The following is a 25,533-nucleotide window of genomic DNA, read 5'->3' on the forward strand; positions in this document are numbered from 1 at the left end:
ATGAGTGATTCGTTCGCGAATGATTCGCTCAAACGATCAGAAATCGTTCGCGAACGTATGAATCACCGAAAAATCAAATTTGGTAGGAATGGCACAGAGACCCTTAATAGATCTAATTCTGTGGCTCTGAGGTCAAAAACTGGACTGAATTCGTTCGCGAATGATTTGTTTAAAACAAACAAAATCAAATCAATGGAGAACGACTGAATCACTTGAAAATCAAACCAGATAATACGTCACCAACCAGGCACAACATTACATTTTTTTAAATCTAGAACTTCAACAAAAGTTGTAGATGATTCGTTCGCGAACGATTTGCTCAAAGTGGAAAAATCGTTCGCGAACGAATGAATCACCGAAAAATCAAATTTGATGAAGATGACATAACAACGCTATTTTTGACAGATTCAATTCTGTGCGAAAAATGGACTGAATTCGTTCGCGAACGATTTGCTTAAAATGAACAAATCAGTCGAGAACGACTGAATCACTTGAAAATCAAACCAGATAATACGTCACACAGTGGGCTGTGAGCACCCTCAAAACGCCTGAAATTCAAAAACTTACAATGAATCCTAAAACAATGGTAGAGTGACATCCTCCCTTATGTTTTTGGGGTCGCAGAATACGAATTTGACAATATTTTTTTTGTAGGGGTGGGGGATGAGGAGGTGAGGGGGGTGGAAACTTCAAAATATGACAATATTGATGTGTGATATGTCGAAATGTATGTTTTCTAGGTTGTAGATCACGAATTTTGCAATATTTTTTTCGTAGGGGTGAATAGTGGGGGATGAAGGGGGTGAAAAATTCAAAATTTGACAATAATGAAGTGTGATATGTCTAAATGTATGTTTTTGAAGGTGTAGATCACGAATCTGACAATATTTTTTTCGTATGGGCGAATGGTGGGGGGCGAAGGGGGTACAAACAGTGAAAAATTCAAAATTTGACTATAATGATGTGTGATATGTCAAAATGTACGTTTTCTAAGGTGTAGAAGAGGTGAAGGGTGGGGGATGAAGAATTTTCTGTTGGGAAGCCGTTTAAGTCCCAGTAAGAGAAAATTTGTAACATTTTAACGAAATTCACCAAGATTTTTCACTATAATCGACCATGGAGGTCACCGGAGCACTTTGGAGCAAAAATGGCAGTTAACATCTTGAAATACACTATCTTAAGTATTACCAGCCACTGGAATTTCCCGTGCATCTACGTGCAAAAATTTGTTCTATTCCAATTTATGCAACAGAGTGGGCAAAAAACGAGATTTTAACATAAATTATGCCTCTATAATTACTTTACAAAAACTAAAATTGGGTAAATTGATGAAAAGTACTTACTTTCAGTTGAATTATTCATACTTGGTACATTTCGTCATATCACACATCATTATATAGTCAAATTTTGAATTTTTCACCGTTTTTACCCCTTCACCCCCCACCATTCACTCCTACGAAAAAAATATTGTCAGATTCGTGATCTACACCCTCAAAAACATACATTTCGACATATCACACATCAATATCGTCAAATTTTGAAGTTTCCACCCCCTCACCTCCTCATCCCTCACCCCTACAAAAAAAATATTGTCAAATTCGTATTCTGCGACCCCAAAAACATAAGGGAGGATATCACTGTACCATTGTTTTAGGATTCATTGTAAGTTTTTGAATTTCAGGCGTTTTGAGGGTGCTCACAGCCGGGCCCACTGTGCGTCATCAACCAGGCACACTGACACAACTTAACATTTTTAAAATCTAGAAATTCAACAAAAGTTGTCGATGATTCGTTCGCGAACGATTTTTCCACTTTGAGCAAATCGTTCGCGTACGAATGAATCACCGAAAAATCAAATTTGATAAATATGACATATAAACGACGCTATTTGACAAATTTAATTCTGTGCAAAAATTAGGCCCAATTCGTTCGCGAACGATTTGCTTAAAATGAACAAATCAGTCGAGAACGACTGAATCACTTGAAAATCAAATCAGATAATACGTTACCAACCAGGCACAACTTGACGTTTTTAAAATCTAGAATCTCAACAAAAATTGTGAATGAATCGTTCGCGAACGATTTGCTCACTGAAGAGAAAGTCGTTCGCGAACGAATGAGTCACAGAAAAATCAAATTTGATAGGAATGACATAACAACACTTGATATATTTAATTTTGTGCCTTTGTTGTGGTCAAAACTGGACTAAATTCGTTCGCGAACGATTTGCTTAAAATGAACAAATCAATCGAGAACGACTGAATCACTTGGAAAATAAAATTATACCTATGTCTCCAACCAGGCACAACTTTAGGTACATATAAAAATTGTAAATGATTCGTTCACGAACGATTTGCTCAAAGGAGAGAAAATCGTTCGCGAACGAATGAATCATCACAAAATCAAATTTGGCGGAAATGAAATAACGACGCTTGATAGATTTAATTTCGTGCCTTTGTGGTCAAAACTGGACTAAATTCGTTCGCGAACGATTTGTTTAAAATGAACAAATCAATCGAGAACGACTGAATCACTTGAAAAATAGGATCAGATAATACCCATGCCTCCAACCAAGCACAACTTTAGGTACATTTTATTTATCTAGAACCTCAACAAAAATCGTAAATGATTCGTTCACGAACGACTTGCTCAAAGGAGAAGAAATCGTTCGCGAACGAATGAATCATTGAAAAATCAAATTTGGCATTAATGAAATAACGACGCTTGATAGATTTAATTTTGTACCTTTATGGTCAAAAACTGGTCTAAATTCGTTCGCGAATGATTTGCTCAAAGTGAACAAATCAATCAAGAACGACTGAATCACTTGGAAAATCAAATCAGATAAATAATACGTCACCAACCAGGCACAACTTTGCATTATTTTTTGAATCTAGAACCTCAACGAAAATTATGAATGATTCGTTCGTGAACGATTTTCTCGCAGGAAAAATTGAAAAATCTACTCATCAGGAAAAAATAACATGATAAAACATGTCAGTTTTATCTTTTTGGTTTTTTCACAAATTTGGCTCAATTTGTTAGCGAACGATTTTGTTCCAAATGATCGCCGACAAAACTTGACGATCTTTAATCCATAAATAAAAATTCTGAGTGATTTGTTCGCAAAAAAAGATTTGATCACAGAAAAAAATCGTTCGAGAACGAATGAATCATCAAAAAATCGAACTAGGTGAAGAAGATATAACGAAACTTTGACGGTTTCAATTTTCTGTCGAAAAAAACTCGACTCAATTCGTTGGCGACCGATTTGCTCAAAATCAATAAATAATTCGAGAACGACTGAATCACTACTGAAAAAATCAAATCCAGTAAAAAAGAACGTGGCGAAATTTCACCTTATCATTTTCATCCATAAGAATTTTTGATGTTTCGTTCGTGAATGATTCACTGATGAGTGGCGAAAAAATGATTTGCGAATGAATGAATCATCAATTATTAATCAATCCAGATCAATAATTAGATCATACAACTTGCCTTAACAAGCTATTAACAGAAATTCGAGTTTATTCGTTCGCGAACGATTCGTTCATAAAACGACGAATCGTTGTAGAATGACTCAAAAAAACTTCACTGTCTCACTTTCAAGTAAACTTAAAATCTTTTTTACTCCTCCCCCTACCCTTTTCGCTCTCATATCAAAAATATTCAAAAAAATCTCATCATGGGAGAATCACTAAAAATCTTCACTGTTTCACTTTCAAATAAATTAAAAATATTTTTTACTCCTCCCCCTTCCCCTTTCTCTCAATCGCATGACGAGTTCCTCTAGCCATCTTGAATTTTAATTAAGGGAAAAGGAATTTATTGAGAAGCCCAGAGCACTCGAGCCAAAGAAGTGAGCTGAAATTTAAAATCAGTGCCTCCGAAAAATATATAACTATTCTTAAGTCATGCAGCCATGTCACACAAATTTTTCAAGTTTTTTAAATTTTCTTAAAATGGGGGGTGGGGACTTTCAAGAGATCCTGGGGGCTAAAAAGAATTTTAAAACTTGAAATCATCATGATTGAAAACAGTGCTTTGAAGGCGTATACAAGTATGCGAATCCATATTGAAAAAATTCTAAAATAAATCAGCCCATCTGGTAGGTATGATCTTCTGGGAGTGGATCTGGAGGAAAGGAATTTTCATCCGGTTATTTGAAGGTCCGAGCACCTCTTCTGTGTATTTCTAGTTCTTATCATCAACTTGAAATAAAACTACAATATGACGATCATCTGTTTTGGGAACTCTGTCGCCTTAAAAATGTGAACGAATTTGTATATGTTAATAAAATTGCCTAACCAGTTTGCCGTAAATACGAATTGATGCAGCTCATTCGTTCTGTAGGTACCTATTAATTTAAGTCGAAGCTGGAGCAGGTTCCTTCGATTTCATTCCGATTTTTTACTTCCTCTCCTCTGTGATATCAGTAAAATTTCCATTATCAATGAAATATCACTCAAAACCCTCCCCAAATTTGATAAAAATTAAAAATTAAAAAAAAAATCAAAATCGAATGGCCTATATTGATTGTTGCTAATTCAAATGCATTAATTCCAAGCATCGAATCATTCCTTCGATCCGACCCTTTCGAGCCCATCTCCACCCTCTACGCCTCTCACCCCCGATTTACCCCTCCCCCCAAAATTAGATGGTCGAAGTGTAGTGTGACATGTCGATTTCTACTAACTCAAGGACGCTGAGTTCAAATATGCTCATATTTTTTGGACTCGACCCTTCAGTGCCCCCTCAAATTCATCAATTTTGAGAAAAACAAAAAAAATTGAGATTATAACGAAAGATAAGAAAAAAATATCCGAAAACTGCATCATATGCAATCTTCAAAAACTGTATTTTCCCATCTCAAGCCCTGTTTACCTCATCGTCAATTAGAAATACCTAATTACCATCTACTTTGCTAAACACTGCGAAACAATTTACAAAATACAATCCAAATAAAACCCATTACGCCGTCGAGTATTTCAATTCGCCCTCTTGACGTTGGCATATCCACCTAAGCCTGCAAAGAGAGCTGAAAATCTCAGCATAAAAAAATATAATAAGAACAAATGCATAGTTAAAAATCCGCTTATCTTGTGCAACTTGGAGCAGCATTCTCTTTAGAATTCTTAATGAAGCTAATCTGCTAACAAGGAAACACGAATTCGCGAATAAGTAGGTAAGCAAAAACGTACTACCGACCTAAGTAGTCGAGAACCAACGATGTAAAAATTCTACACTCATTTCCACCTTATCCGAAGCTAATTAACGATTAAATCTCGAGAATATTGCGGCTTCGGAGTTCTGTTCGGATCGATTTGGGTATGGGTATAAAAATGCGCAAATCAAGTCTCTCTAATTTAGTGTGTTTTTCACAACCTTGGAGGAAATTTTTCGCTATCGTTGGCATGATGTAAGTAAAATTGGCTATTTCTAAACACTGTGTAGTCGGGGTAAATAAATTACGTAAACGTGAGCGTATATACGATGTATATATGAGAATCTCTCTTGGACGACGATGAGACGAAAACGAAGAAGAACAAGAAGAAGAAGGAGAAATAACAGAAGGTATATAGTAGTAGAATGGAGCAGATCTAAGCCATTCGTTTTAATATTCAGAACATTGTCCGAGATAAGAAGAAGCTCCCTTAGATAATAGTTACGATTTATTCGAGAATACTCGTAAGGAAAACATATAGAGCACTTCGTATCGTGTGCGCGACTTTTTTCCAAAAAAAGAAAAAAAAACCATGCCGCTTGGCATAATGGTGGAAAACCTGTGAGAGAGGTGAGGGGTGAGATGAAAGTGTGTAAACTCCTCTCTTTGGCCCCTTTGCTGGTCAAAGCGTGAAAAAATAACCTAAAAACTAGCAGCTAAAATGTGTATATTATTCGGTGACATAGAATACACCCCTTATCAACACCTTTATTCGCCATAAATTCAACTTTAGCGAGAGAATTCCGCAGCCAAAATATTCTTAAATAACATTTCGCTCGTATGCATAAAAAAAAGCAGCCAGCGATCTTGTGTTACTCGCGAGAGAAACCAGGGACGATAAACTTTTTATTTATTTATTTATTTTATCTTTTTGTTATACTCGCGTTCTTGGTGTTTTTATTTGTAGCTCGACGACGAGTATTTCTCTCTATACATTTAGCCTTATGTTTTCAGCTCTGTATATCGGTTTAGGTTTCTTCGTCGTTTTGAGATCTGGTATAGAGGAAAATTCGAGCTAGTTCGCAACAGCTGTCTAATTTTTAATCTAGTTGGGCTAATTATGCGCGATAGTAGCGAATTTGAAATGGTAAAAACCGCATCATAAATGAACAAGTACCACTTAAACCGAACTACTTGATACGTACCCCTATTGCTATGAATTTTTAACGACAACCTCACGTCGTAGTATATCCTCAACATACTACATACTATAAGTGTACGTATAGCACGAGAAGCATTTCTTCTCACTCTCGACGAATATCAAAATGGCCAAACTGGAAACTTTCAACATACCAAAGTGAATTTCCAATCATTCGAGCTATTCCGATGGAATTCCATTTCTCGGTAAATTTATTTCTCATAATGCCGAGTCAACCAAACTATACGAGTATACCGCGAGCCAAGTTGCAGCTTCGGGCAAAACTCGCTATCTTATCCAATTTAACTTACTCTATTAATTGTATCCGATCATTCATCGGTCTAACCTGATTCAAAATTACATCGCCTCATGCCTCTGTGTCTATGTCTCTCATCCGTGTGTTTTGGAAACAATAAGATGAGGGAAGAAAAAAAATATACAGCAGGCAATTAAGAACTCGCGCAAAAACAAACTTCGCCAACAAATTCAAACTGTGTAAAAAGTTTCTCTTCGAAGGGTAGAGAAGAGTTTTACTTTCGTTAGAACCAACCAACGTATTTCTTCAAACTCTCGAGAATGTTTTTTTTTTCTTTTCGTAATGAAAACGCACGAGTATTATCTATATGCGTTGAATTGTTCGCGTTTTAAATTTAAAATTTTCATTTGAGTGGAAAAGTTTGAATTTTTGTTTATTTTTGTTGTTTTTTTGGTTTGATTTGCAGGTTCGAACCGAAGGTACGATATTTAGTTTAAGGTCGAGAAGTCAGCCCAGTACGTATTTATCGTTGAATCTGGATGGACCAGATGTCATTAGACTGATACAATCAACACCAAATGGTACCCAAAGTGTTGCCATACCTGCTGCCATTGCTGATGGACATTGGCATCAGTTAGCTTTAGGGTGAGTACTAAAAAATATATAGGCCTATTATATTATATTTTTTTTTTCATAATCGATATTAAAATATTTATACATACTTGAGTCAGTCAACTCGAAACTCGAAATTTTCATCAATGAAATATTGTTTGAATTAGCAATAGGTACCTATAGATAGAACATATCTGACATTTGACAAAGGTTTACTGAGTTACGAATAAAAACAGAAAAAAAAGGATGATTTCAATTTATATTACGTAGGTACCTACCTTGATTGTGTTTATAGAAAGGGGAATATTCGCCATTTTCAAAAATTAATTAAAAATCAAGCAGTTGACGCAGAAAGATTGATTTCTTTTCAAACGAAAGCGCAAATAACATTTTACTTTTAAAAAATAATTTTGTTTCTTCGTTGTACGAGTATTTGATGAAGGGGAATAACAACGAACCGATTCCTTCTTCGTCGTAATTCTCATTTATTGTAAACTTAAAACTACACTGATACATGATTGAAATGTTTATTAACGATGAAGTTGAAAACTTTATTCTGATTTTTATATTATCTTTAGTGAAGAAGAAAAAAAAGCAATAGAGAAAAAGAAAAAAATAATGTAGGATTTGTTACGATAGCGATGAGATAAATGGAAGTTTTAATGGAACAATGGGACAAATGAAAAAAAATTATTTTGAATTTTAAAAAGTTGAAGTACCTACTTACCTAAACTTAAAGTTAATTGGCATACACATTGAGGTGGATCTCAAAAGAAAAAGTCAGGGGATTTTGACCTTATTCAGTGTATAGTAACTTCATTTTGAATTAAAAGTCACTCAGAAAAAATTTCAGCTGTCGAGGTGCTCCTGGAAGCAAGATATGTCCTCAAAGAGGCGACATTTTTGAAGAAATCTATGGTTTTTCGCTCTAACCTCCACGTAACCTGTTGGGGGGGGGGGAGAATGCCCACTTCCAAAAAATGGTATTTGAGATTTTGCATCGACCTGGGTCTTTTCTGTCAAAATCCAAGACCACTTTTTGGGTTCCACTGAGCAGTTTAAGATTTTCAAATCACTTATTTCTGGGTAAATTTGTGTTTTGAACATTTTTTCTTTCCAAATATTTCGCCTGAATTGAGCCAAATTATAGAAAGATATCATATTTCTAAAATTGGGAAAATATTTTGGAACGCTGCGATGTCAATTTCTTGGTCATTGTTGCCAATTTCAAAACATCGAGCAAAATAGCCAAAAAGTTGACTAATTTTTCTATGGTTTTTTGAAATTGGAAAAAATTATTTGAAAAATTGGCACCACTGCGTTCCAAAATATTTCCCAAGTTTCAGAAATAATATCTTCAGATGTCTTGTGTAAATTAAAGCGAGATATTTGAGAAGAAAAAAGTTTCAAAACACGACCCCTTTATATGTAGACCCCTCTGTACACCCAGAGTAGAGGTATGCAAAAGTATTAATGGTTGATTCGCATTGTAATTGACCTGTAGAATCCGAAAATGATCATAAAAATGTCGATGGAAGGTCAGCGTGTCGTCTAGGGTTGAAAAACTGTAATTTTATTTTGGGGTATTTTTGAGAAAAATGCAAAAACTTTACTCAGAAAATCTCAAATTTGAGGCATGCCTCTTCCTCAGATTTTAAAAGTAATGGTATTTTCGAACTCAGCGGGGTTCAATCATGTGGAATTGACACCAATATCGCCCCGTTAGCTCCATTTGGAAAAATGGGGGGTTGAACTCTCCCCCCAAATCACCCCCATTCCCCTCCTATGGGATTTGGCGATTGCCTCTCGGGCTTAAAAATTTTCTTTTGGTGTCCTTGTTCATTACACCAAATTTCAAAGCTTTATCATAATTTGCTGCTTACTTACAGTTTGCCACAGAACTATAAGTAAGCGATTTGATAATTGTAAAGATAGGGAGGGAGGGGGAGAGTTAGAGCGAAAAAGCCAAGATTTTTTCGAAAATATCCCCCCTTTGAGGACTTATATCTTTCTTCCAGGAGCATATACCTCCATAGCTAGAAAATTTTCTGGGTGACTTTCAACTGAATAATAATAAGTATAAAGATATCTACGGAATTTGATCGAAATCCCTTGACATTTTTTTCTTTTACAATCCACCCAAATGTTCAAGTAGGAGTGATCAAGTCTGATTAGATTTAAGTAGATCTTGGTATTTCGTATTTCTCTGTGGATGCCCAGTAGAAAATTATTTATTAATGAACATATTTGGACATTCCATGGATCTACAAATTTCACTTGACCGGATCAAATCTGTTCTGGCCAGATCAAAGTTTTGGCTCTGATCAGATCCACTTAGCTCTGGGATCCAAGTTTCGATAGGATCAGATCTGTTCAGATGGGATCAGATCTAATTATAAGTATACCTATTCGTAGGTACTCATTCACCTGCTTGATAATTACTTCATCAGTTTAGATGTTTAAATGGGTTCAAATACAGGTCCAATCAGATCTAATCTGATTAAAACTTCGATCTGATTGAATCTGAGAAGATCCCAGGAAAAATGATTGAATCTGAGTGGGTCTGAGCAGATCTATAGACAATCCGATCTGGTCAAAAATCGAATTGAAACAGAGGTAATCCCAAATCTTCAGATTAGATCACCTTATTCAGAGAAGATCTGGTCTGATCAAGATTGAATCTATTCAGATCTGATCAGACTTAATCTAAACTCGTCATTTCTCTCAAAATCCGATCAGAAAATTGATCCAACCAGATTTGATTAGAACTGGCCATTTCTGATCCGGTTTAAAAAATATAGATCCAGGAAATGTCCGGATCTGATGATTAGATTCAATCTTGATCATAATTTTTGATCTAACCTCGTCTGATCAGATCAAACTGAATTATTGAATCGGATTTGAACAAATCTGATCAGATCCAATCATTTCTCCCGATATCCGATCAAAACTATTAACTAAATTTGATTAGGTCTGATCAGGTTTAAATCAATCTAGGAAATGTCCAGATACGATCTGATCTGATCTGATCCGATCATTATCCACTGCCTCCACTGGGAACTCTGTTTGAAACATGTGAACAATATCTATGAGAACAACCTCGGAAAAAGTGATTGAATCTGATCAGATCTGATCAAATCCGAATATCCGATTCAATAAATCAAGTTGATCTGATCAGACTAGGTTAGATCAAAATTATGATTGAGATTGAATCTTATCGTCAGATTCGGACATTTCCTGGATCCATTTAAACCGGATCAGCCCTGACCAGCTCTAATCAGACCTGATCAAATTACGTCATTTCTCTCGAAATCTGATCAGTGATCAAAAATAAAATCCCACCATATCTGATTTGATCTGGTCATGGTCTTATCAGGTCTAAAAATGAATCCAGAAAATGTCCGGATCTGATGATAAGATTCAATCCCGATCATAACTTTGATCTAACCTCGTCTGATCATATCAAATTAAATTATGGAATGTCCGGATTTGATCAGATCTGATCAGATTCAATCACTTTTTCCTGGGTTATTCTCATAGATATCCTTTGCATGTTTCAAAAAGAGTTCCCAGCCGATAATGATCGGATCAGATCAGATCAGATCTGGACATTTCCTGGATCGATTTAAACCTGATCAGAACTAAACAGATTTGGTTAGATCACAGTTTAGATCAGATATCAGGAGAAATGATTAGATCTGATGAGTCCTGATCAGATATGTCCGGCCAAATCTGGCTACTGGTCAGATCCGATCACATATATCGCACCTCGGGAGTAATAAGGTCACATCTCAAAAAAAATTGATTTTGATGTTTTTGCATTTTTGGGGTTTGTATGACCCCCCTCAACCAAAAATTACACTTTGAGTTGGGTACATCATCTAGATCTTGTAAAAAACGCAAATGGCCTAACTCAAAATCTCAACAACATTGCAAATTGTTTGGAGTTATAAGGGTACATCTCAAAAAACTCTACTTTTTTGAGCAAATTTTGTACATACAAAGTCTTAACAAATAGTTTTGATTGTTTTGAATGTTTGTCAGTTAGAAATAGTCACAAGGAGTGCATTTTTTATTGGTTTGTACCAAATGGAAATTTTTTTTTAAATTGATCACTTTTCAGAAAAATGAATTTGCACATATAATGAAATTTTAGTTTTTTGAGAAAAACTCAAAAACTAAGCATTCTAGAAAAAAACTAACGACATTATGTCGATTGGAAATTTAATTCTCTACAACTTTGGTAACATGAAATTTTTTTGGACGCTTCCTTCCGCCTCCACATCAACTTTAATGAAAGGTTATAACTCAAAATGTTTTCCAAACATTGAAATATTTCCTCTTTCAGATTTTATTTTTCAAAGTGTTCTTATGCTAAATGAAGGTAGGATACCAGATCTTTAAAATGAGGTGCTATTCATTCCTCACAATTAATTATAAGTTGATAAAAATAATGAGTGAAGTTTTTTAAAAAAAGAAAATCACTCTCCTGTAAAATGTAACTTTTTTGAGATGTGACCTTATTACTCCCGAGGTGCGATATGTTATTGGATCTGATCAGGTCTGAACAAATCTAATTTTTATCAGGAGAATGACAAGATCTTATCTAGAACTGTTCTGATCTGGTTCAGGTGTCCCTCAATGAATCTGATCGGTCTTGAATAGATCCAATCCAGTCAAAACTTCGATTTGACTGAGTCTGATCAGATCTTGTCAGATCTTATGATTCCCCTTAGTAGATTGTAGTTGCATAAAATCATTTAATAATATTTGAAGAAAAAAATGAGAAATTACACTTTTTTTAATATTTTAAGAGGTAATCACTGCACGTGAAAGATCATGATCACAAAATTATACTCACCAAAAATTTTATCTTCGCGAAGAAATTTTTAAAACTTGCAGAAGTTACTTTATCACGTCTGAAACCAGTTCTTCAAATCAAAAATCACCACTTCGAGTCATTTCAAAGCCTTCAGCGTGATTTTCAATTTTTTCAGAATTTCAAAATTTCCCCAGAAGAGTTAAAATCAACCTGAGCGTCTACAAATGAAGTTTTGTCTAATTCTGGATCCATTTAACGAGTTTTTTGAAACCTTGGCACAATCTCAAATTGAGCTCATGGAGCTCGTTTTTGTGACCAGAATAAGTAGGTAGGAAGGTAGGTACATATGCATTTAGAAAGAAAAAACTCAAAATATCAAAAGTTGTTCATTAATGAGGGAATTTTTTTATTCGCACGAATGACTTTTTCTCGTCTAAGAACAATTTCCCGAATCCGAATTCCGTCATTTCGAGCAATCCTAAAGCATCCAGCGTGATTTCAGATTTCTCCAAAATTTTTAAAATGTTGCCAAAATGCGTTAGAATTAGTTTAGCCAGCCTGGAAATCAGCTCAAATGAAGATAAACACTTCAAATAGGTTGGGAATAAACCTTTAATTCGATTTTTAGCCATCAAAATTATTTTCCATGTTTTTTGGACTTTTAAATTTTTTGAAAAATCACTCTAAAGTCATCAGAATGACTGAAAATGGCAAAATTTGGTTCGAGGGAATCAATGTTAGTTTCAAGATTAACTTTTTTCATTGTTTCTGAAAAAATATGTATTTTTTTGAAAAAATTGCGAAAAATCGACAAATCAATTTGGGCAGCTGGAATTTTGTTTTGAGGGGGGTGGGGGGTTCAGACCGTGCGTTTTACAAACATCTCGCTCCTGTTCAAATCGGAGACCGATACCTTGAGAGGTTTCCAGTCATAGCACACTTCACAACAGCATTTCTTCTTAAAAGATTCAACTAAAAAAAAAAAAAAAAAAAAAAAAAAAAAAACCAAAAGAACCAATTTGTTATGTTTCTAAGGCAATGGCAAACTACATACGAGTACAAGAAATAATGTATTTCATCCCCTTACGCAACGTCAGTTTCTTCCCTCAAGGAAAAAAAATACTAACAAGAATATTTTCTCAATCATCGTTAGGAAAAAAACGGTTATGCAATTTCATAAGCATAAAACGCATATCCCGACACCGTGTATGGTAAGGTGCGAATTGGAGAAAATATATGTACCCCGTAGGAACGAGTTATGCAAATTTTCAAAACACACGTGTACGTGAACTTAGAGAGAACTGCATATAATATTTCGTTGCAAGATGTGAAAAACAAATTGAAGGGGATGAAAGTGGTGAAATTGGAAGAAAAATAAAGATACATATTTCGGAAGGAAAAAATGAGACAGATAGGGAATTAGATATCAAATTTAGCCCTATGTCCAAAAATTTCTGCTATTTTCACCCCAAAATTAGAAATCTCGATCTAAATTTTCACTTGAAAAAAAATTCCAACCGTAAAAAATGACATTTTTATTTCCTAAAACACCCAATAATAGCTCAAACATTTTTCGAAATTAATACATCACATCCGATACAAGAAAAATCATTCGCGAATTGTTAGCTCAACTATCGAGAACAATTTAAGAGGATTTTCATCTAAACTACTCGGTTTTTAAACCGCTCAGTTGTCACAAAAAGTGGCGAGAAAAATACTTGTTTTTTTGAAAAAGCTCATGATTTGTGATTTATCTCTTGTAGAAAAACTTTGGCGTAACCAACTACTCGCGTATCATAAACAACAAAAGTTATTGAAATAAAACTTTGACAGATTATCCGCTTTACCTCTAACATGTCTAACTTTTGTTATACCGTTTTATCACTTCAAAAATTTATAATGTTTCGCGACGAGATTTATTTTTCTTCTTGTTTAAGCACTTGAACAGTATAAACCATTCGAATACCAAGTCACAAATGTAAGTTAAAAGCTCTTGTACTAATTTCTTAAGACTTTTGTTATAAAAATGTGAGTGAAAATCAGTCCTAGTGATTTTTTTACGACCTACTTTTCTCACGTCGTCAGTTCAATGGTATTTTTCCGCATCAAAAAAAAGAGAAAAAAATATCTTTCAAAGTACCTAATAAGATTATTTCGCTGGCGAGAGCGAGAATCAGCATTAGTGATATAAATCTTCGAAACTTCGACGCGAGATGACCAAAATTTAATTAGAGATTTTGTCAAAAAGAAATCCGTGTTTCGGCGCTTTAACGTAATAAAAAAAAATCTTAACTCTATTATATTCCCTTATGTACTTTTACCAATCTTTTGTGCTTTTTTTCCCATTGGTTTCCTTCCAAAAGAAAAAAAAGATAGTGAAAAAAAACTATATGTAGCGGCATACTTGAGCTTTGAAAAATGACAAGATAAAACCTCTATTGCAAAAAATCTCTTGTGAAGTTTTAAGCTGTCTATGTTAACGTTTATTAACCTCACATCTTGGTAGCCTTCGTGAAATAAAACTCCTTTTTCCGTATCATTTTTTCCTCCCCAAATTCTTCAGTCTTGCCAAAATTATAAATAAGCAAAGTAGACCTACTCGCATATTTTCTGTAATCAATACATTTTTTTTTGAAATCGATTTTAATTTTATTTCTTATTGAAATGGTATCTTTTTACAATTGTTAAGAATAAGGATTTATTCCTATATTTTGAAGATTTATCATTTCATTTAGGCATTTTTCGAAGCGTTTTTTGTACCTATAATAGATAGTGGAAATTTTGTGTTTTCCATTCATCGTTTTTTCAAGAGGTTGCTTCATTTTTTCCTCTATACCACAAAAGGAGAATAAAGTATACTTGAGAAACATTTTGCATCTCTTTTCTTCGTTTTCCTTGCTTTCTCTGTTTTTTCATCCATCCGTTGAATTAAGCCTTAGCATAAATACTAATCTGCAACTTAATTTAGCAACGAAACTTAACTCGCGCAATTATTATAATTCGAAAAGGATTAGAACGAGTTCAAATTTAAAGATAAATACATCCAATTGCTTCGTTAATGTTTTGGAAAATAATGAACATTTTATTTACTATTGTGTAGTCAGCATTAAAATACCTAGTATAAGAGGCAGTATACAGTTTTTGAAAATTTTCCGCAAACATATTAAATGACTGAGATAATTTTCCAACGAAGGAAAATTTTTCCTCTTGGGAAATTTTTTAAAAGAGAGGCAAAAAATTTAGTAATTTTTGTACCGGAAAAACAATTTTTCATTAGGCTTATCCCAGTAATATATTTCTCGAATGGGAATATAATTTTTTTCAATTTTAGCGAACAGCTTCCTTCATTTGGGGGGGGGGTAAAATGGCATCAGGAATTGATTTCAAGAAGTAGGTCAAAAATTAGAAACTTAGAGTTTAGGTCGACAATTTTTTTAAAAATGAAACCGAAACCGGTTTTTAGCCAGTGCATTTATTTTATTTGACACTTGAAATAATTAATTTTGATTTCAATGAAACTTCGCTATGTCCATCTCTGGTACTGATCACACTATAAAAATCGATGAAAACATGAAATGATAAACAATTGAAATGAAAGACATGTAATTAAAGTATGTAGGTAGGTATCTGTTTTAAAAAAACGAATGTTTAAATGGCAGATGATATCAGGTATAAAATCTTCTAGTTACACATAAAATTTGACACTTTCGAAAATCGACAAAACTATTATAAACCTATAGATCTATGCAAAGTACTTGTGTGGGCGTCACGAATCCATACATTTTGTAATCTGCTGAACTCACGAGTCTATAGATGTTTTTTTCTTCTATGGCACTTTCAATTCTGTAGATATTTTTGATTAGGTACTGCATCCTGTTTCGATTTCATACATTCTTCATAATATTTGGTTTGTTTTCTCATTTCTGGTCATGAAAAACAACGAAACGTTAGAAACTATAGTTGAAGAACCCGAACTTGCTACTTCATGGAACAAATTTTTTACTGGTACTGATACAGAGATCACTAATTATTACCTACATCTTGAGTCTGTAACAGAGTAAAGTGTTATCAACGAAATGTTATCAGATTTCTCATAAAAATTTCAATTCCAATCTAAATTCTTGCTTCTGATTTATCTATCAATCGTTACTTAGCAGTATCTGAATGATGTCCAATATTACGTTATTTGATATTCAATGTGTGTACCTACATATGTAAAATAATCACTCGTAATTTCAAAACGCAGAAGCTTTTCAATCTGCTATAAAGTAGATTGAAAAATTTTACTGAACATATCATTGAATTTGAACATTATTATCCATTAAATTTTTTAATATTGTGTAATCGTGCCCTACATAAATAATTTCGACGAGAATTTTAATCAAAATAATTCATCATCATCTCTCATTAAAGGTTTAGGAATCTTGTACGATTATAGGTATAGACATCTGTGGAGATAAAATCTTTAAAAAATTTCAGTGCTCATCAAATGAAATAGATAAGATGGATATTGGGTAGGTATTATTACACTCACCAGACTCGTTTTAGAAAAAAAAACACGATCGAACATTTCTCTAAGAAAGTAATCCAAAAATCAACTAGGTAGTTGGACAAATTTTTATTTTATTTTTTACAAAAAAAATCCAAAATTTGGCAAGGAAGAGATGGGGGGACATTAAAGAGCATAGTCACATTATCTAAAACATAAAATCAGAATTTTGAAATCAATACCCCTGAAGATGTACAAAACTACACATCAATCGTCATTTTTCATTTCTTTTGTTTTAGTATTTTGATCATGTTAGGGAGGGAGCGCTAGAAGAAGGTCAGGAGAGTTGTATCGAAAAATAAAATCGATAATTTGAGCTCAGAGTCTTTGAACAGCTGCAACAATCAAATCAAAATTTCTAATGCTGAATTTGATTTTTTGATTTCTGACACTTTTTTGAAAATTAAAACCAATCCATTTTTCGTCAACATTTTCATATTATTTCAAACGTTTTTCAAAGTTTGTCAATTTATTGAAAATTTTGTCAACTTTATCAAATAGTATTATTTTGAAATTTGGTCGATCAACTTTTTCAAAATTGGGTTACCTTTTTCATGTTTTTTAAAAAACTTTTTCAAAATTTATCAATTTACTCGAATTTTTGTCAATTTTTTCAAAACTCTGTAAAGTTTATCAAAATTACATCAATTTGTTTCAAAATTTTGTCAATTTATTTAACTCTTTGTAAAACTTTTCCAAATTTTCTCAATTTTTTTAAACCTTTGTTAACTTGTATTAAATTTGTTTCTTTTTTTTCGAACGAAATTCGGTAACTCAGTTTTTTCAAAATTACGTCAATTTCCCAAAATTGTGCCACATTCTCAAAATTGTGCAATTTGTAACTCAATTGTGTCATTTTCCTCAAAAGTGTGTCAATTTTTTCATGTTTGATTAAAACATTTTCAAAGTTAGTCAAATTTCCAAAATTTGTGTCATTTTTTTCAAAATTATGCCAGATTTTTCAAAATTTTGTCAATTTTTTTCTAAAAATATTGTCAACTTTTTTCAAAATTGTGTCAATGTGACTATTTTCTCACAACTGTATTAATTTTCTCAAAATTGTGTCAATTTTTTCAAAATTGTGTCAATTTTTTCAAAATTGTGTCAATTTTTTCAAAATTGTGTCAATTTTTTCAAAATTGTGTCAATTTTTCACAATTGTGTCAAGTTTCTCACAATTGTATCAATGTGTCAATTTTCTCAAAACTGTGTCAATTTTTTGAAATTGTGTCAATAAATATTTTGAGATTGTGCCATTTTTTAAATTGTGACAATTTTTTTAAAAATTATGCAGTTTTTTTTGCAAAAGTGTGCGGTTTTTTTGCAAAATTGTGCAGTTTTTTTTTCAAAATTGTGTCAATTTGCTTAAAATCTTGTCAGTTTTCTCAAAACTGTGTCAATTCTTTCAAAAATGTGCAACTTTTTCCAAAGTGTGTAAAATTTTTCAAAATTGTGTCAATTTTTACAAAATTGTGCAATTTTTTCAAAATGGTGCAATTTTTTCAAAGATGTGTCAATTTTTTCAAAATTCTGTCATCTATTTCAAAGTTGTATCAATTTTCACAAGATTGTGTAATTTTTTTCAAAATTGTGTAATTTTTTTTCAAAATTGTGTAATTTTTTTCAAAATTGTGTAATATTTTTCAAAATTGTGTCAATTTTTATGTTTTTTGTTGAAGTTTTTCAACGTTTGTCATGTTTTTCAAATTCTTTGTCAAGTTTTCTTAGATGTTGTCAATAATAGCGCGCGCGCCATGGGAAAATGATTCGATAAAATTCAATAAAAATTTATCGAATTTGATCTTATTTGATCAAATTGGATGAAAAATTTGATCAAGTTTTGTAGAATTCATCAATGTTTATAAAATTATATCTGATTAGATTCAGTGGATTTCAACTGTGAATGTAAAGTTTTCTATAATTTCATAAAAATCCATAAAAATTGATAAAGTTTTATGAAGTTTGATGAAATTTGATGAAATATACACATGAAGTTTTATTCAATTTTATAAAAATTGGTAAAAATTGATAAAGTTTGATGTAGTAAACACACAAAGTTTTATTAAATTTTATCAAAATTGGTGAAAGTTGATAAAGTTTGATGAAGTTTGATGTAGTACAACACAAAAAGTTTGATGTGATTTTATAAAGATTTGTAAAAGTTGATAAAGTAGTATAAAGTTTTATAGAGTTGGATGTAATGCATTCTTGAAATTTATGTATTGTTTGATCAACTTTTATAAAAATATATCAAAATTGATCAAAGTATGCATCACTTAGTTGATTTGTTATACTTTTATTTTATCCAATTTTATAGAATTGCATAAAACTAGATAAAAGTTATGAACTTCTGTTTCACTGAAAAAATTTCTCTATGATAAAGATATTCATCTTGATCAAGTTTGATCAAAGGCTATAGGTGGATAAGTATGGCGAATTTGCCCCCGAGAGCTTCAGGGTTGATATTTGCATGGAAGGTTGGTACCCTTGAGCACCTTCCGTCACGAAAGTTTCAGACCCCCAGACCCCCCCGTTTTTGAGAAACCCCCCCTTTTCTAAAATTACAATAAAAATTTTTTTCTCAGCCCCATGTGAACCGATTTTTTTAATTTTTTGGTATGTTGTAAACATCTATAAGAGGCATCCCCACAAAAAAATTCAACCCCCTCCCCCCATATTTTCCCCTCAAAATGGCGTTTTTTAGTTTTGTTTGCCCGTTTTAGCAATGATCATGATTCGGCACAAAAATGCGAATAGCATTTTTAAATGTATTTTTGACTGCTACAAAACATATATTTTTTTCAAAAAAAAATTTTTGGTGGGCCGTGGTCAAAAATTGAAAAAACCAACAGAGGGGGTTAAAAATGGATTCTGGTGTAAATCATTGTTTTTGGTAAACAAGGTGTCGTTTCCATATGAATCGAACCCCCCGAACACGAATATAACGCCCAATCTTATGCTACCCTCATCCACACCCCTCCAGCGCCTCTGCCCCCTTCTCAATTTTTACTATATCAAAAGTTGAGCTATTTTCGTAATATTGGTGTCGTTTCCAAATGAATCGAACCCCCTGAACACGAATATGACGTCCAATTTTATGCTACCCTCATCCACACCCCTCCAGCGCCTCTGTCCCTTCTCAATTTTTACTACACGAGTTTTAAAAGTTGACCTATGTTCGTAATGTTGGTATTGTTTCCATATGGATCGAACCCCCCGAACACGAATATGACGTCCAATTTTACGCTACCCTCATCCACACCCCTCCAGTGCCTTAGCCCCCACCTCAATTCCTACTATATTAAATATTGAGCTATTTTCATATTGTTGGTATCGTTCCCATATGAATCGAACCCTCCGAACACGAATATGAATTCCAATTTCTTGCTACCCTCTTCCATTCGTGCCAAAATGACATCCAGCATTATGAAAATAGGTTTAGCATTTCAAATAATAAAAATTGTCGAGCTGGCTGTAGCCTGAAAGGCGATGGATGAGAGTAGAGCTAAATTGGACTTCATATTCGTGTTCGGGGTGTTCGACTCATATGGAACCAATACCAACATTACGAAAATATCTGAACTTTCAATATATAGTGAAAATTGAGTTGGGGCAGAGGCACTCGAGGGGTGTGGATGAGAGTAGCATAACATTGGACGACATATTCGTGTTCGGAGTGTTCGACTCATATGGAACCAATACCAACATTACGAAAATATCTGAACTTTCAATAAAGTGAATAATGAGTTGGGGGCAGACGCACTGGGGAGGGGTGTGGATGAGGGTAGCAAGAAATTGGAATTCATATTCGTGTTCGGAGGGTTCGATTCATTTGGAAACGACACCAATACTACGAAAATAGCTCAACTTTTGATATAGTAAAAATTGAGAAGGGGGCAGAGGCGCTGGAGGGGTGTGGATGAGGGTAGCATAAGATTGGGCGTTATATTCGTGTTCGGGGGGTTCGATTCATATGGAAACGACACCTTGTTTACCAAAAACAATGATTTACACCAGAATCCATTTTTAACCCCCTTTGTTGGTTTTTTCAATTTTTGACCACGGCCCACCAAAAATTTTTTTTTGAAAAAAATATATGTTTTGTAGCAGTCAAAAATACATTTAAAAATGCTATTCGCATTTTTGTGCCGAATCATGATCATTGCTAAAACGGGCAAACAAAACTAAAAAACGCCATTTTGAGGGGAAAATATGGGGGGAGGGGGTTGAATTTTTTGTGGGGATGCCTCTTATAGATGTTTACAACATACCAAAAAATTAAAAAAATCGGTTCACATGGGGCTGAGAAAAAAATTTTTATTGCAATTTTAGAAAAGGGGGGGTTTCTCAAAAACGGGGGGGTCTGGGGGTCTGAAACTTTCGTGACGGAAGGTGCTCAAGGGTACCAACCTTCCATGCAAATATCAACCCTGAAGCTCTCGGGGGCAAATTCACCATACTTATCCACCTATAGCCTTTAATCAAACTCGACCAGATTTTATAAAATTTGATCAAACAATCCTGAAAATTTTCCAAGTCCAGACCCTGGGGAAGAGAATATAAATTTCCTTAATACCTGATCTCTCATGGAACAGGGTGGTATAGTGGTTAAGATAACAGATTGAGGTGTGGGAGGTTGAAGGTTCGAACCCAGACACTGGCAGTGAAATTTTTTGAAATTTTTTTTTCGCTTTTTTGATGAAATTTACTAAACTACTTCACATTTTAAGCGCAAATTACATTTTAACATTAATTAGACCATTTTTACTAATTAAATATAATTTTTTAAAACAAAAGAATATGAATTTGATAGAATTTTATCCAAGTGAATCAAATTAAATGAGATTAGATAAAATTTTATAGGTACATTCTGGACATAAAATTCTATAGAAAATTTTTCAGTGTTTTTTATAGAATTTTATAGAATTATTTTTCCATGGAAGTATCAAAATTATGTCAATTTTTTCATATTGTGTTTTTTTGAAATTTTGTCAAAGTGTATGGTCAATTGTTTCAAAAGTCTATCAACTTTATCAATTTTTTTCGAAATTTTGTCAGTTCATTTTTTAAAATCATATCTACCATTTTGTCATGTTTTTTTTGACATTTTTCCGAAATTGTGTCAATTTCAGGTCAACTTTTTCATAAGTGTGTTAATTATTCCTCTTTAAAATTTTGTCCACTTTATCAAAATTGATTCAATTTTTCTATCATTTGTCTATTTTTTTGATAATTTGTCAACTTTTTAAAAATTATAAATCAATTTAGGTATTCAGAATTTTTTCAATTTTTTCCATATTTTTTCAACAATGAAACTTTTTTGATTTTTTCAAAATTTGGTTTACCTTATTTTTCCAAAATTTTGTCACTCAATGTTTCCAAAGCTTGGCTAATCTTTCCGAATTTGTAAATTTCTTACAATTTACAAAATTTGTATAATTTTTTTAAAATTAATCATTTTTGTTCAAAACTTCGCTAACTTTTTTCTGAATGCTGTCAACTTTATCAAAATTCTTTCAAAGTCTGTCAACTTTTGCTAAATTTTTTCATTTTTAAAAATGTTTATGAGTTTTTGGTAATTTTTAAAAATTTTACAAATCGTATTCCAGTTGGAAAAGGCTCAATGATAAGCTCAAGTAATGGCTTTTTTCAATCAATAAACTGAGAAGGAAATTTAAGGGAACAGAAAAATCATCTTCACCTTTCAAAAATCCAAACCTTCTATCTTTTATTTCACTAATACATAATTCTTGACTGACTCACTTTCAGTAATTTTGCTCTAGCTCACTCATCGTCAAAATCGTATCATTGTGAGCTCCATGAGTACCTAGACAGGTCTATTACACTAATATTATCTAATAATCACTCATCATGATTTCAGAATTCAAGACAACGTATCCGTACGCAGCTACTTAGACTGCAGATGGGTCAGCACAGATATCTTGAGGAGTAATTCACTAAGCGACACCGAAGACGCTGACCTCATAATAGGCTACTTATTCACGGTAATGTTTCACCCTTTGCACCTCTCTCTTATAGCCCTGCCCTAGCTCTGACGTAATTGAAAATTCTCGTTATTCACCCCATTCCCTATATTATAATTCCGTCATCATCAACACATTACAGGGAGACTTGGAGCATTTAATATTAGTGCCCGACTCGGCAGCAGTGGTACAACAATGCTCAACCTCAAAAATTTCCGTGTTAGATAAAGCGCTGTTGAAAAACGCCGTCTACACGACACTTTCGCCCGAAGACGATAACTCGCAGCGACTCCGAAGACGTCACCATTCCGCCACTTCTGATAATAGAAAACGCTTAATACCATCGTACTTCGAGATCAAGTATATATTTTAAGCCTCTTATAACGTATTCATATGTATGCTAATTCCATTGTTTTCATAATCATTTTGAATAGCATTGTGTATTCCATTTACGTTATGAAGTTTCTATTTCGCGGAGTACCTACTACCTCGCCTCTCGGCGTGTGTAGTACTCGAAAAGGCTACGTTTTATAGATACAAAAGAGGTCAGGAATTCGAGCCCGCAACATGCAAATTCAAGCATTTTTCTTCCCATGGTATACGTCATACGTGTACACGAAGAACCTATCAATAAAATAAAAAAAAAATGATGAAACTTTATTGTGAAAAAAATAAGTCAGGGTAAACGTGGAATTGTCTTTTAATTTTTTTTCCTTTTTTTCAATTTTAAGATATGGAGTAGGTATCTATAAAAGGGAAAAAACTGTTATAGATACCAACGACTTAGGTACCCACAACAAGTTGTATTTTTTTGACACCGCAGGAAAAAGCCCATTCCAAAGCATATTCGTATAAAAAGGAATTTTTCATTTCAGAAATTCAATTAAACTTTTGTTATATTTATTTTTCCACAGGGATACGATTCTTTCTTTTTTTAATGCTATAAAAATATAAAACCCCCATTCTGGATTCTGGTAACCCTCGACGAAAACATCATGACTTGGCGGTTGAAGGGGAGAGAATTTCACACCTTTAGATGTTACTGTTATGTTTTTGAGAACGTTTACACGTTTTTCAAATCGATAGTGGATTTTAATTCTGCGATGTTTTTCTCGAATAGAACCGAACGTATGATCGTCGATACTTTCGATGATGATGATGATAACGACGATGACGATGATGATTCTACAGATAGTATCAGTGATGATGAAGATGACAATCAAGACGAAGGCAGTGGCTCTGGACCGATATTTGGTAATGGTTGATTTTTAATACATTTCAATGGTATAGATTGAATGATAAATGAAGTGAAAAATTGGTGTATAATAATCCTCGATGCTAAATAAAAGATCCTGAACCCAGAAATGCATCAAAAATTTCAACCATGGTGCCATCAAAATAATTCAATGGCATAAGAGATCAGATCAATAATAAAGGTGGCCAAATTTTGGTAATCCTGTTCAATGTTCAATATTTTGCCACATGATTTAATTTTCAACTTCCCTCCAGTCTCATTCATTTTTTTAAATTTAATGAAGCTTGTATGGGGCTATCTCAAACTAGTACACTCCATTTCGAATGAAACTGAGTTAGATCGAAACAAATTTCAAGTGCTTAAATTCAATTTTAGATTTTTGGAAAATTTTGGAAAATTTTAAACATTTAAAAAAATTGCCATCTTGGCGATTTTTCAACTTTTCTACAATCATGTTTCTTTCTTTAAAAAAAAAAAAAAAAAAAAAAAAAAGTATGAATGATTATTTTATTAATTTCTATTCTCATATTTGAAATCTGATTTCTTAAGACGATTCTGGAGCCTCCAACGAGTTTTCAATCCTCCCAGAAATTTCAAATTGCAGCAAAGGAGCCAAAAATGAACTCTCGTTTATTTTCACTCAAGTACCAACCAAAGTTACAATGCTTAAATCCGTTTTTCGCTCATCACTCATCATCAGCAATTTAAAATTTCTGGAGAAGATTTTAAACTCACTGGTAGCTCTGGAATGACCCAAAACGGGTAGCTTTCGAATGTGAGGATTAAACTAAAGTAATTATCCACTTGATCAAAACTTGTTTGTCTTTGCAGAGCGAATTGAAATTTCTGAAGAGAATTGAAAAGTTTTTGAAGGTTTCAGAACAGTATCCATCAAAGTGCGGGAAAGAGAAGAGGGTCAGAATTTAACCTAAAATGTACCTTACTTTTTAAAAATTTGCTTTTTTTTTGAATTTTTAAAATTTTTCAAAAAATTTAAAAATGAACTTGAGCGCTTGTAATTTTAGTTATGAGAGTTTTAGCTCTTACTGTCTTTTTGATCTCGAGAGATTTTACCCAAATTTGGTGATGGGAACATTAAAAATGTCATAATTGTAGTTTTTTTCAATTTTCAAGAAAATAATGCAACAGATTTTTGGCGGGAAAATTTTTCTAAGAAAGTTGAGTTTTTTTTAATCAAAGAGAATTCACTTTTTCTGAATTTTGGAAGAATTTAAATTTTATTCTTTCCCCTCTCAAAATTGAAAAAAATCATTCAACATTTGGTAGATATTTTTCATTAATTTCGCCTTCAAAAATGAAATAAAAAAATTTCAGTGCACAAAAAAGAAATTTTTTTGTGATTTTTAGATTTTTTTTAAAAAAAGCTAATAATTGATTTTTTTTGAGAATAATGCTTAAAAGAATGTGCAAAGAGTGATAAGAAATTTGAACAAAAATACTTATTGTTGGAAAATGTACATAATAAGCTTCTGTTCTTGAGATTAATTTTAAGAAAAACCAAAATTTGTAAACATCTGAGTCTTTTTAGAGAATCAGCAAAGAAAGTGAATACCTAGATATTGTCTTAAGAACTTCATACATTTCTTTTTTTTGTTTCATTTTCAAGGCAATTTTGCAGAAATTTTTTGCAAAAGTCCTGTTTAAATTTCACGAGAGTTGATGATTTCTCTCA

General features: G+C 33.1%; 1 protein-coding gene across 1 annotated transcript in view; it reads left to right on the forward strand.

Annotated features, from left to right (window-relative positions):
- Nucleotides 1-25,533, forward strand: part of LOC135842355 (uncharacterized) — a 380,985-nt gene that overhangs the window by 332,462 nt on the left and 22,990 nt on the right. Inside the window, exons 6-9 of the mRNA XM_065359776.1 lie at nt 7,085-7,263; nt 22,483-22,606; nt 22,728-22,945; nt 23,706-23,839. Coding sequence (XP_065215848.1) covers nt 7,085-7,263; nt 22,483-22,606; nt 22,728-22,945; nt 23,706-23,839 — 655 coding nt within the window. The remainder of the gene's footprint in view (nt 1-7,084; nt 7,264-22,482; nt 22,607-22,727; nt 22,946-23,705; nt 23,840-25,533) is intronic.

This window comes from Planococcus citri, chromosome 4 (genome assembly GCF_950023065.1).
Source record: "Planococcus citri chromosome 4, ihPlaCitr1.1, whole genome shotgun sequence".
NCBI classification, from domain to species: Eukaryota; Metazoa; Arthropoda; class Insecta; order Hemiptera; family Pseudococcidae; genus Planococcus; species Planococcus citri.